Here is a 14,162-nt window from a genome sequence, read left to right as displayed (position 1 = left end):
TGTTGTCGGCTTTGAGGGGCTGTAGTTTAGCCACTCTGGCTGGGGCTTGCAGTTCTTACTTTTCAGAAACAGGGCAAATCAAGCACATCTGCTCTTGGAAGAACTTCACTGCTCAGGCAAGGGGGCAGATCCTTCCGAAGAGGATGTGTTACAGTAAAGGTTTCAACAGGTGGGAAAGAGCGAAAAAACAGCAACAAGAAAATGGCTCAAGCACTGATGGTAAACAAGACTGAGACTGGCCAAGCAACGTCATTAAAAAAACACCAAGCTGACTAATCTTATTTACTTTTTTTATGACACCAAGTTGCTTGAAATCTTATGTTCTGGGGTGTGCCAGTTCTTGCAATTTCTTTATTTTGTTCTTGTTTCCTAGTTATAACTTGCTTGTTCAAGGTACTAATGCTGGTCTTTTCCCTTTCTACCAGTACACCTGTAAATTACTGTCTAGCAAGGTTACTTCTGAGGTACTTTTCAACTGCTTGTTTATTTTTGCGTCCTCTTGCATGGTGATTCCAAGTGCATGTTGCTGCAGTTTGCGTTTTCATACTCTGTGCCAGTGCTCTTTCATATCAAAACTGGGATGCAAATATGTGTGTGAGATATTCCTTCATATCTCTCATCAACAAAAATTTGTGTGGATAGTTTTCTAACCCTTGGATTCGTGTTACAAATTCTGGCATGGGGAGGTGAGGTTTGTAATTGAAGGGATGAGAGCTGTTGCCCAGGACTGGATCATTCCTGAGGCATGAAATGAGAACTCCTTAATCCCTGTTACTGTTTAGCTGGCAAACCTAAACCTGAGATCCAAGCATCCTCAGATGGTGAGTGAAATTGCTGTGGCTTTCCTTTGTCTCTGATTACTTTCTATTTAGCACTATCAAAAACTCTAGTATTTTGTAAAGAATCTACACACCAATCATTCTTCTGTGGAAGAAGAGTCAGATCAAAGCGCACGGACTCAGCCTGGTGAAATTTGTGGAGCTGTCCTTGTCCCTCTCTGTTGTGATGTGAAGACTGATCACAGTCCCAAAACTTAGCATCAGTGTTGGTCTCAGAGCAGAAGAAACCCAGACCTGTTGAAGAAACGGTATTTACAGTGGCATTTGGTATTTTAACAAGGCAATTACTTGCAGAGTCCTTACCCTTCCAAAGCTGGACTCTGCCAAAGGCAACAGTTTTTAAACTACAGTTCTGCAATGCTTGCTAGGAACAAGGTGCTCAATAACCGGGACATTTCAATTGCCTGTGATTTTCTGTGCAGATGTGCATAAATTTGGACTTCTTTAAGAGACACTAACAGATTGTGGTAATGAGTGACATTCATTTCTCCAGCATCAGCATTTTTTAATAAGCATGAACTTTCCACTATTTCCCTATTCCATATTGTATTTGACCACGTCAGCCAGCTTAAGACAAGTAGATGAACATGATGAACATTTCCTGTCCTAGAGAGTAAAGCAAAATCAAGTCTATACCATTTTCTATTCATTAAATAATTTAGTGTGAGGTTTATCTCAGTGATTAATCTTTCTGTAGAGTATTTCTAGAGTTAATCTGTATAAGTGCAGTGTCCTGTCAAAGACCTAGTTTTAAACACAGGTTAGGCCTCTTCTCCATAATATCTGCACAATAATCTGAGTTATGATATATGAACAATAAGTAGTGATCAGAGAACAATAAGTAGTGATCAGAGTGTTTGATGTTGCATGAGAAGCAGAAGCTGATGTGTGGATATTACATGCCCAGCCCTTGCCCTTCTGCTGGGAAGGGTTGTGTCCAGCTTGTAAAATGATAATTATGCAAGGAGTAATGAGCTAGAAATGCACGTGAATGGGTGGGAAAGGGAGTAGAGACGAAAAAGGCTGTAGGATGCAGCAATTCTGTATGCAGGTGAAAGTATGCCTGTTAGGTTTATGCAGTTTTATCACCTCCAAATTCCTGCAGCCCATGTTAAAAGCACATCCACCTGCTGTTTTAAAGAAAACACAGATAATAATATATAGGTTGTTTTTATCCCCAAAATCTTCTTTTGTCCTTTCAACTATACAAGCTTTCAAATTTACAGGACATTATCCTGAGTTTGCTTAGTATCGGCCATGCTGTAGGAGATACTGAAGTAAGATGATATTTAAGCAACGTTAAAGTCTACTGCTGGAAACGTTTGTGTTACAAAACAGAAAACAAATGCACTAGATTTGATGGCAGAGGGCACAGAGTTTATATTTTAATACTGACCAGCCCGGATATAATCCTGTTGCTGTCATGTTTCAGGTAAACACATTTTCATCTCAGATACCTGTCTCCTCACTGTGCTTACTAGAGATCTGGTGTAATCAGTGAATAGTGTGGAGTAGGTACAGCAAAGAAAATACCTTTATCCTGGAGAAACAGATGTTCTTTGTCCTCCAGTAGTTCCAGTTTTATGTTAAAGCATTTAGTTTACCGTTCCTGATTGGGGTTGCTCACAGCTCACATCTGCAGGAGTAGAAAGCCTGTTCCCTGCCTTTGTGCTGCCTGTCTCTTCGTGCACATTGTCCTCCATGGAATTGTCTTGTGCCATGACTTTTCTGCATGGTACTTGTAGATTTTAGACACCCAGACCTTTGCATTTTCTGGTTTTGTTGCTTTTAGTTCTTCCAGGCCCATATGGGAAGAATCAATAAAATATTAAGCTTCAGAAAAATTGTTTTGCTTCCACATCAGTTTTGCTGTTAGTGTTCAATAAAAATTAGCCTATACTGTATAGTAATCAGTTCCATTCAGTGGTGGAGATAAATATGTTTTGGACTAAAGCATATCTGTATTTTGATTTTTGTTCTCTTGGTGCCAGTAAGAGGGCAATTACTGTTACTTGTACTGGAGGGAAACTCAGGACAGGTTAGTCTCCATCTCTAGGATGGATAAGTTAATTTTACACCTGATAGTGGTAGCTGCTTCAGTCTTCTTTGTTTTTTTGTTTTTTTCAAAATTCTCAAAAATAAATGAAATCTGCCAGGAAAGAGCCCTCTGCAATTTTTAGCAAGACCCCAGAAGTGGCACCACAAGATCCACACAGCAACTTTTGGCAAAGAGAGGTGAAGAGTGATCTTTACAGCCCTATGTATCTTTGCACATTTGTCTGACCTTCACACTTGGTTGTGGTCTTCAAATTCTTCTTCCTCTATTGCAGCTAGTGGTCAAACCACCTCCCCCAAATCAGACATTTTAGGTAACATTGCTTTTTCCACTTTTTCCACTGACACAGCCTTACCATTAGAACGTAGCCAGCTCAGTTCTTCATGACCTTTCTGATTTTTGGTGTATGTCTTCTGTGTGCAGTTCTGAGCCTGGCTGCCTTAGGACACCCTGACCACCCAAGCCTGCCCTTGCCTAAGTCACCTTGCCTGCACTCACTGAGCTGGTGTGGGGCGTCACTTGTGAAACATTGAGGTAGCATTTTGTAACGTGGCCAAAACACAGCATTGTTACAGACCCTCAAAACAGCTGCAACAACAAAAACAAAAGACTTTCCTTCCTTTGACCTGCTGTGGGGAGCCTCTAGGTTCTCGATTCATGATGGGTCTGTAGGCAGCCTTGGTATCTGCCAAGAGTACTTTAAACTGGATAAATTTGCTATTTTAGGCAAGTGGCTTCCTGGGTTGTGAATTCAATGCTCCATTGAGGAGTCCCAATTCTCCCCTCAGTCATTCCAGTTGCATGCTATAATTACCCCATTGTTTCCTCTGGAGGGTGTAAAACTGACACAGCCTAGTAAAAATGAGGGTTATTTTAGGTCAAGTGCTCTTTTCAGTAGATTAGAAGAATAAAACTCTGGAGTAACTGTTCAAAAGGAACCTTTAGCTTATTAGTATCTGCTCTACTATTTAGACAGCTTGTTTATTAATAATAAGCCAGACATCAGTATTTGTTTTCCTGCAAAGGCTAAGTCCACATTCAATGCCCTCATGGTAACTCTGATAACATTCTGGAAAGTTTTTCTTGGAACAACTGGCAGTGTTTGCGGAAGTAGACAAGCTCCTGGGCACATTTGCACACAGGGGATAAATGGAAGAAATCCTGTTGCCATCTTTTAAGATAAAGATGACCTGACTGATCCAAAGCAGAAATCTTCAAAGTGAAAGGTCCTGACTGTTGCAAGCCATCACCAGAGACCATCATCACAACATTGTGGTTTCCAGCAAGGAAGAGGCTGACTGTTGTAAATTATGTACAACCCATTTTATTTTCAGCTGGCATAAATCTACATGCCAAATTCAGCAGACCTCATTTAAATATACCAGTACGTTGTGACAGTGGCAGTTTTGGTTTGAAATTTATGCTAAATTTGTTGGTTTTTCATGTAAGTTTCTATATCCAGGGGGAAGAACTGTAATTTTCTGTGTTTTCTTTAGTCATTAACCCATATGAACCTTGATAGTCTCCTGTTTAAAAGTATTTGTCTGTTGTCACCCAAACAAAAAAACAGGTTGGGTTTGGTTTGTTTTTTTTTTTTTTTTCTTTCACCTTCATTGCTAATCCAAGAGCAGCCACTGTCTTGTGTTATTCTAAGAAGATAATAAGATGATGCTCTGATACTCAGTCACAGTTTTGCTTCTCCATTGTTTGGTTTGGGTTGTCTTTCCCTGTCTGTCTCCCACTCAAAATCCCAAACATGTAGGTTAAACTGCTGGTCCTCATCACTGCAGCAGGACTCAGAAGAAAATTTTTTACTAATTTAATTTTTTTTTTTAAATGAATTATTAGGTTTGTGAGCACATTGGCCCTCTACTGGACAACACAAAACCTGCTTGGTGCGTCTCCCTCTCTCCAGCAGTTGCTCTGCAAAGAGGAGGCATGGTTTGGGGCAAAATTTCAGCAAAAAGACCCTCCAGTGGACCTGGACCGGGTTTGTAGCCCTGGTCAGTGCTAGGAAGAAGATGCAGCTTTAGCTTAAAACCATCTCTGTTTTCTGAATTTTGCCTTTAATTCTTTAAAAATAAACTAGAAAGACAAAGAATATAGCAAGTCTGGCAAAACTCCACCCCACCTTCAGCTCCCAAATGGAGGTCTTGGTCTCAGCGTAAATGCAGAAGTATGTTCTCATTCCCATAAGCAAATTTATGGCCTTAATTAGTTAATTTCAGCTGACAGTTCAGAGCTGATTTCCTAATATGGCCTTCACGGGAGCCCCTAGTACCTGTGAACTTTTCCAACAGCAGCCTGTCACAAGCTGAAGGAAGAGCTTTTTTAGTCTTAAATGATTTTTCTTCATTCCAGTCAAGACTAAAGTCCTCACTGTATCTGACTTTCTACACAGAAGAATAAAATAGCATCATTCATTTCAAAAGGCCAGACACTATTCGCCAAGGCGTGTACAGAGCAGCTTGCAGGAAGCATTAGGTCAGGCATTGTTTTGGTGAACATTCATATATTTGTTGGAGCTTTTTTTACTTTTTTTTTTTTTTTTTTTTTTTAAACTGATGGTTTGAACATTCCAAAAGCATACTTTTCTGGGAAGGCTGGTTTGAAACGGTAGTTGGATCATGAAGCTGTTACATAGTGCTGGTCAGAAAATAACATTGCCATGTGCTTCTGTAAGAAGACCCTAGACCCCTTTATGTCTCACTCTGCGGGGATGAAAACACCCACTGCCATGCGTTACTGGCTGAGGAGTACATGAGATGCATGTCACAATAGCACCTTCTGGTTTTGTGGAATTTTTTTTTTAGCCTTGTTAAAATATGCATTAGAACTGTTTCTTACTTCTTTGTGTAATTGGGTTTGTGCGTGCAAATATATAATACATACACTGTGTATGTTTTTATATGTGTGTGAGTGTATGTATGAAAAATATATGAATGTGTCAGGGCCCATCCTGTACCAGACATTGCAGGCTGTGCAAGTCTTCCCTGTGTAAATCTCCTTTGCTCTACATGTGGAGTGATCTTTCACTCCAAGAGCAGTTTGCTCACAGTGCACGGGCTTTCCCGTTGGCACAGCTGCAAGCGAGAGACCACAAGAAGATGCAGGGGGAACACTGCCTCGTTCTGCTTGCAGAGGTGTAATGCTGAAATAAGCAGCACACTGCTTTCCAGGCTGCACGTGCAGCTCTGGTCAAAGATGCTCAAAGACACCGGGTGGTTGCTGGCTCCTGGTACCGAAGGTGTGCAGCTGCTTCTGGGTAGAGGACCAAGGCCCCATCCCTCACCTTCCCTAGTCAGGGATAGGATAACGTGCAGCTGGGGCTACCCAAAAGTGAGCTGGATGCTGCCAGGCAGCTCCTACCACTTCTGTCCTTCCATGGTGTGGCTTTGCTCGTGTGCCATCCCCCTCACCTTCACATCAGCAAGTGCTTCATCGCATGAGTCCTCCCAGTTTGCACTGGGAGCCCTGCAGGGGGGGTTGGCTCAGCTGGTCCCTGCCTGCCTGGGTGCGCAGGACAGGACATTCCAGCACAGGGCCCATGGGCAGCTGAGTGACATGCTGTGTTTTCCTTTTCTCTCCTGACTAGGTCCTTGAGGCAACCAGGGTGAACCGCAGAAAAAGTGCTCTGGCGCTCCGCTGGGAAGCTGGCATTTATGCCAACCGGGAGGAGGACGAGTAACTGCGCTGCAGCGTGAAGAGGGTGACCAGGCACACCGAAACCAAAAAAAGAGAAAGGAACAAGAAAAAAAAAACAGACACAAAACCCACTATGGAAGTATCAGCATTTTAGTCCAATATTTATTAAATACACAACAAACTCAGTGATGCACATAGACACAGAAATGATCCAGCTTCTGGCAACCCTAGAATAACAAGAAAAAACCACCTAGAAAATACCCCCTTCTCCTTCCCTCTATCCCCCTTCTGAAATAATGCAATGGGGAGGGTGCACGGGGTGGGAGCCCTCAGGGAGGGCAAGGGGGTGGTTGTCCCCACGGACTGGAGGGGCTGCAGGCTCATGGCAGGAGGTCAGCGTGGAGGAGTCTGCAGCCAGGTCTCATGCTCGTGATTCCTGCCGAGCAAACTGACAGCCCTGCCTCACCCCCAGGATCACCGTCCCCTCAGCAACTCCTGTCAGATCTTCTGCAACTCCTTCGCCTCCCACAGCCACTGCACCGAGACCGTCAGCGTTACTTCGGCATACTCTTATCCAGCCACAAAATACAATGATATTGCCCTCTGTTGCTGTTTCTTTGAGGAGACTGAAGGGTTGTCTGGAGGGGTGGGTTCTGCTCCCCATTCTAGTAACCTATCTGTTAAAAAGGAAGAAAACAACCAGGGAGGCAGTTATTGCAAATATACAATCCAGTAGACTCGGTAAAACAGCCCTTGTGTTGCAAACACAAGCCATCACAATTTAGGAGTGGAATAGATGGGGATGAGAGCTAAGCCAAATGGAATACCTTAGCTTTAGGGTCCTATATCCTTGCAATATCACCTGAGCTCCAGGTTTTCAGAGCATATTTACCTAACAAAGTTTCTAAATAGAAAATCTGTATTTAGCGGATGACAACTATTTTTTGATGGTGGGGAGGGAAAAGAATGGCGTATGTGTAAAATCTATGAAGATGGATAATTTGAAGTAGAAAGGTAGTGGGAAAGAGATACAAATAAAGGACATTTAATTTTTAAATGAGGCAATAATTGAACTAAGCCAGACTCTGGCCTAGAAAGAGGTATGAAATAAAGAAGAAAGATAGTTATGTCTTCAACTATATTTATACAACATAAAAAGCCTTTGAAGTAGAGTGCTTTGTGGAAGTCTTCATGTTTCCAGGCAACGAAAGAGCTAAAGGGCATAATGAGTTGAAAGGAGTGAGCAAGGAAGAGCAGACAAGGGAAGAAAACATTTCTGCCGTTCAGCCAGTGTTTTCAGTGCTACAAGCGAACCGTAGAGCCTTTAGTCATTGCTTAGGCTTGGGATCAGCAGTGAAGGATTAGTGTGGATCTGTGTGTGCGTGTGCGCGTGGGTGCACGTGTGTGTGCGGGCGTGTGCCTGGGGCTGGCGTGCCAGCAACTGTATGGCAGTGCGTGTGCTGATTATTTTCTCCAAAGCTGTTTACCAGCTATAGGGGTGAGTGCTAATTTCTTTTTTTTTTGTTTTTCTGAAAGGGGATATAAAAACAAGGCACTGAGTTAATGCAGTATTTGTGATATTAAAATCTGACCCAACATGGTATTTGCATGAGTCACAATTGCAAAGTATTGACCAGTTTTGTAAGCTGACAATTAGGAAAAGAATTGTGGTATTTATTCTTGTGCTTTGTATTTGTATGTAGTATAGAGGCTGCGGGTTTACTTTTTCTTTTCACGCAAGAAATACAATAGGAATATTTCACAACTGGGAACCATAATTTCTGGACTAGAAACCGACAAGTTTGGGAGGTGACAAAAAAAGACACTGAGCTTTTTTTCTATATAAAATATTCTGTCTTTTTTATAAACAATTATTATTTTGACATCTTTTAAGGAAATCTTCAGCCAGGATACTGGTCCTCCCTTAATAAGCCTTTTCATGGTTTCATAGCCTGCTGTGCTGTTTTAGCCTGAAACAGTGAGCTCATTTAAAATGAGTACCGATACTGTGAACATACTTCTGGTGCTTTTCTTAAACACAGAGCTTACAACCAAATTATTCCCCACCGCCACCCTCCCCTCCACCTTCAGTTCCTCCAGCAAGTGATTTCTGTCCACAGACATTATCATTTTGAGGCTTATGTTCAGGGAATTGTAGCAAATACAATTATACATACCCATTAACTCAGTTCTGTCAATTGTCTCCCTAAGTGCTATTGAACAGAAGAAAACCCTGCCGAACTGGGCGTTCACTGTGCTAAGGGCAGAGAGCTTATCTCAGGGATGCTCTCTAAGCCCAGATGCATGGGGAGGCATCTTGCCTATGAAGGATTTACATACCTAATGAAGTGGACCCGCTGTTCAGACATGGCATTCACCAGTGAACTGTGATTTCATGTCTGCAGGTGGGTCGTTACCTTAAGGCTGTAGGAAAAGCGACGCCACCAATGCAGCACTCCAGTGAGACCATACATCATGTAGCCACATCCAAGAGCTCTGTGCGTCTGTACCAAGAGGAGTCCAGGATCCTTCCACCCTTGGGGAGAGCTTAAGTGAAATGGGGGGAAAAGGGGCTTCCTGATCAAAGGAGACAGCCCCTGTACTTAAGGTGAGGTTGTCTTGCACCAAACAATGCTCTTCAAAGTTCCCCCCCATATTTGCTTCCTGAAACCGGTGTGGCCCTGGGCTGCCTTCCCAGGAACCTGCATCTTGATTGTCTTTAACCTAGAGGCCTGTTTTTAATGTCTGCTCTCTCACTGGAAGCCAGTGACATTGATCAACCACCATAAGACATTTCTTCATGCTTTGCCACATCCTCCCCTACTGCCACAATCAGCCCGCAGTCTTTGAAGCGAGGATTCAGCTGTTCCCCTAGGAAGGGGATGTGGTGGTGGGGTGAGGCTGGGCAGGAACCTTCTGTGCTACAAGCATTCACGTCCAGCTCCTGTGACCAGAGTATTTGCATGTATCAGTCCAGGATAGCCAAACTTTCCACTCAGCAATTGTTCTCTTCCAGAAATTATGGACACTCGTAGTCAGCAGCGCACATTCAGTGCCGTGGGAACACGAGTGTGCTGCAGTTTACTTGCCTCTGTTATTTCATTTGCATGCTACCAAGCTTAGGTGTTTATAAGTATACGCCAGTAATACATATCTATCTATATATAGCTATATCAAATACAACAAAAGAGCACTATTGCAGAGTTAACTTTGTCTCCACAGAAGAAACGCTCAGATCCTTCCCCGTGGCAAAGACTGGTTTTAATGAAACTATGTATTGAGAAATAGTTAAGCATTAGCATTTGTGATTATAATTGGTTTGGGGTTACAGTGCAGGTTTTCTGAACAATTTGTTTTAAAAGCTGCCAGTTTGGGCTTCATCTTGCTCCATACTGACGTTTTCTGAAGGAAATAGAGTAGCATTGACATGTTTGGCAACCAAAAGGCGGCATCCTTGTCATGATTTATCAACCAGTTTCAACAATACTTGGCTTTCTGTATGTTAACCACTTAAATGTTATCCTGCTTCTGTTTTATAGTGACTGTGAGGCCTACAATGCAATTATATAATTATTTTCTCATTAAAACAGAAACCTGTGTTGTGTTTCTATGCAGCTGCCTGTTTCTTCATGTTCTTGCAGAAAGGTGGACCCCCATAAGCAGCAGGCAGCTGGAGGAGAGTGGCTTATGTCCTGCCTCCCAAGACAGTCAGTGCTGTTCTCCCTCAGTTCGTAGCTCTGCTGGTGCTGGAGCACGAGCTGCATGGCAGCTGCAGACAAGCCACAAGGACTCGTTGGGAACTGAGGAGGTTCATACTAACCTCTGCCCCTCCCTGTGCCAGGAATAATCAGACATTTAATTATAACCCTGCTCCACAGCCCATGGGAGGAGGTGGAGGACACCGGCGGTTTTGGTGGGAGTTGGCTCAGGTCAAGTGCTGCAATTCACTTCAGTCCATGCTCTCTGTAACACGAGCCCTGCCTCTCCCTTGTGCACACAGTATCGGAAATCCCTACGGAGAAAAGTCAGATGTGGAATTCCTCTCCAGTTAGTAAATACTGCTGGAAGTCAGAAAAAAGGTTAGAAAACAAGCCTGGAAAATTATCCACCAATTCCGGTCTCTATGTCTGTGAAGAAAAAGAGGTTATTTTCTGTTCAACACAGAAGAGGCTTTCTGTCGTCCTTTGCTTTTCCTTGCTCTGTGCTAAGAGGGATAGCATATCTGACTTACTGACACACAGTGGGAAAGGGAACTTCTAAACCTCTTCTTTGGGTTTATGAAAATTAAAAGCTGAAATTGGACATTTGCAGAGGAGCATTTAGATGGGGAGCATATAGACATTACAAAACTAACACCACGATGCCAGTGGGTGGCAGCAGCTCAAGACTTTTTGTAATGTTGTCTGCTGTTGCCAGCTGTTGCTATTTGTTTAATTACACATTCTTAGGATACCTAAAATCCCTGTCACCCCGCTGCAGACAAAATGGCATGTACCAAGCTTTAGAGTGTTTTTATGAAGTAGTTAAGGACTATAAAAAAGCCATTTTATCCATAATTTCTGGTATAGTCCCAAATAAGGTGAGGCTATTGCGTCTCTAATAGCTATAGCTGGGAAAGAAAATGGAGAGGCAAAGTATCTCCTTTGCAGAAGAAGGTTTGATTAAACTGATTTAAAAGGAGGCAGAGCGTCCTGTACAGTGTTTTCAGGTATGAATGGGAACAGGAGATTAAAAAGAAAACAAACACAAAGGACATCTGTAGTGTAAGGAAGCCAAGACAGAGCACCAGAAGCTGTAGCAGGGAAGGGACACGGCTAGTCAGGACCCAGGCTACAGATATTAGCATGGATATTAGAACTAAGGATGACTTTCAGTTATTCTAGTTGAATTATTGTAGTTCTAGTTAGTGAATTGCTGAGGAAGGGCAGTTCAGTAAACTGTTAGCCATATATGGTTCCAGCCAAGCACTCCTCCCCAGGTTAAAGACTGAACAACATCCCAGTGTTTCACATGGTGCAAGATCAAGGGGCAGGGGTTATGTTGTCACATTAGCAATAGCAAACAGAAAACAAACAAACACCCACAAACAAACAAAAACCCAACCCCCAAACTATCAAACAAAAGCAGCAACAAAAAAAAATCCCAAATGCCATCCAGATCTCAGGATTTGCTGCTAGCTCTGGCTGAGCTGTGATTAACTGGTGACCTAACCCACTGCTTTATCAGTGGAGTTTTCAGGAAGAAAGCTTTTACAACAAGCACTAAATGTGTTGTCACTGAGCTCCTGCTTAGTGCCAGGCACGTGTCACTGCTGCACTGAATACAGGGTGGTGTGCCACCAGCAGCTGGAAACATCTCAGGCCTGGTTCCAATCTAGAGTGTGGCAGTAGCAGCAGAGAAAAATCAATGAAAGAAGAAAAACAGCGTGCAAAGCTTCTTGATCACATTTTGTTACTGTAAGCTGCACGGGGAGAATTGTGTGGTGGGGATTTGTGCAGCAGCAGTGACATCTGGAGGGAAGACTACACTGACCATCGGAAGATCTTCATTTCCAAGGATGTCCACTGGAAAACAAATTCTGGGAGCAGCCAGTACCCAGGACAGATGTGCTGACTGAAGCATCAGCCCCAGGGCCCTATCAGTACCAAGACCACTCCAATATGGCACCCAAGTTACGAACACAACAAGCCCTCTTGGGATTGGCAAAAGATCAGGAAGAGAGCCACCGCAAATCTCACAGGCTTCCCAGGGGAGATAGCTGGGATGGGGACCCCAGAAAACACTGCTGTGCTTTGCACGCACAGCCAGTGCCCTGGGCATGCCTCCTGAAATACAAGCTCCTGGGGTGCACCAGAGCTCCCAGCCAGCCCTTGTTGGGACAAACTGCAAAATCTGCATTGCCTCAGCAGGCAGCTGGGTGCAGAGCTGTGGCTGGGCATACGGAACACCTTGCAAGGGGCTATGTTGCTCTGAATCCTTTCTGTGGGACTGTTGCTGGCTGGGAAGGTGTACACAGAGCAGGAGGGAAGAGTAGGGGGCTGGAAAGAGGTCCACAAAGGAGAGTTTCACACTGGGCTCCAGCAGACAGACCATGGCTATGCACTCCCCTTGGGGTGACACTGACAAGAGGCTGTGACTCACAGTGAGGCAGGATACTTACGTACAAAGGGTTCCAACACGTACCTCTTCCTCTTGTAGTATCTGGGATGTCTGAACTCTCTCAGCTGCACCTTAAAATGAGCATCAAGTCCTCAAGCTGCAACTGAAACGCAAGAAGCCAGGAAAACATAATAAAAACACATGGATAATAACACAAACTCAGTGGAGCAGCACTTGGCAGCACTCAGGCACAGCTTCAAAAGCATTGCAAACAAATAACCAGTCATTAAAGAGGAGGGGAGAGCTTGGGTTTCTGCAAAGCATCATCTCCATGGAGAAAGGTGGAGTTTCCTGGTACACAATGGGAACTGACTTGCTGGGCAGCTTTGTCACCCCCGTATTGCATGGAGGAGCCAGAAGGCATTCAGCCCTACCTAATTGATAGGAAAGAAGGAATGTGCTAAAGTAGGCCACTTGCTCACTCCTTGGTAAGTCTTGTTTACTTCTAGAACAGCTTTGGGGTACTACACTGACCCAAGGTGGACACAGACTTTCATAGTATTACCTTTTCCTGCTCCCTGCCATCTCTTTGACCTCTGCTGTTCCCTTCTGGTTTCCATATGATGCTATCCACACCTTTTTTTTCAGGGATTAAGACTAGATGGCTCCCATGACCACTGGTATCTCACCCTGCAGTCCTCATGGGGTGGAACGGATCTTTGATCAGACCAAGTCTCCAGTCACAGGCCCCTGCCTGGCTGCCATTGCAAGGCCCCATTAGCCTCCATTCAGGCTCTCCCGCGACTGGTTTCCCCTCCTCAGGTATTTAACTGGATTTACACTTCTTTGCCAAAGCACGTCATGGAAGATGGATAAACCTAGACCCATGAGATAAACCTTAAGTGGACCAGATCCAAATGTACCAAAGCACTGAGATACTTAAATAATTCTAAGGGCCTTGTTCTTTGAGGTTTACTCAGCCCCAAACTCAGCTGGAAGCCTGTGGATTGAGCTTGTGCCAATGCACTATAAAATGATGTGGGTATGTTAGTGGGTTTGACTTGAAAGGTCATTGGGGGAGAGCCAGGTGAAACAAAATCCCTCTCTTGGTTGTTTCACTTATGCCAAAAGGGGAGTGATTTCAGCTCTTCTTTAATGCTGTGTTTGAGGGAAGCAACTGAGCCAAGCTCCAGCCATGAAGGGCTGCAGAGAAGGCAGGCTGAGCTTGTATGAAGTGGAGAGGGTAGTTTTAAAGGAGGAAGCTAATTGCAAATTGTCAGACTTGATGTATAAAGAAAGTGAAAATTTCTAGTAGGAGCAAAGGGAGAGTGGCATAAGAAATGCAGGTCACAGGGAAGTGGTATGAACAGTGTAAAACAGATGAATAGGGAAAATTGTACTGATGGGAATTTTTCATGCAGGCAGCCATTTCTGAAGTCAGCTGAAAGCATGCTCAGACAATAATTGAGCAGGGATGAAAGCTATACAGCAAAAAGCATATTTATCCAAGTGCTCTGAAAACC

The 14,162-nt window shown here is 43.7% G+C and overlaps 1 protein-coding gene across 2 annotated transcripts in view; it reads left to right on the top strand.

Annotated features, from left to right (window-relative positions):
• AKAP2 (A kinase (PRKA) anchor protein 2) overlaps positions 1–6,594 on the top strand; it is a 19,923-nt gene extending 13,329 nt beyond the window's left edge. Inside the window, exons 3-4 of one of the 2 annotated variants that reach the window (XM_008943504.1) lie at positions 426–464; positions 6,491–6,583. In XM_008943504.1, the coding sequence (XP_008941752.1) occupies positions 426–464; positions 6,491–6,583 (132 nt within the window). Of the gene's footprint in view, positions 1–425; positions 465–6,490 lie in introns of both variants that reach the window. The other variant, XM_008943503.1, reaches the window with a different exon arrangement.
• Positions 6,595–14,162: the final 7,568 nt, after the last annotated feature.

Source organism: Merops nubicus, unplaced genomic scaffold, assembly GCF_000691845.1.
Source record: "Merops nubicus isolate BGI_N331 unplaced genomic scaffold, ASM69184v1 scaffold20897, whole genome shotgun sequence".
Classification (NCBI taxonomy): Eukaryota; Metazoa; Chordata; class Aves; order Coraciiformes; family Meropidae; genus Merops; species Merops nubicus.
This window is presented reverse-complemented; position numbering and strand designations above follow the sequence as displayed.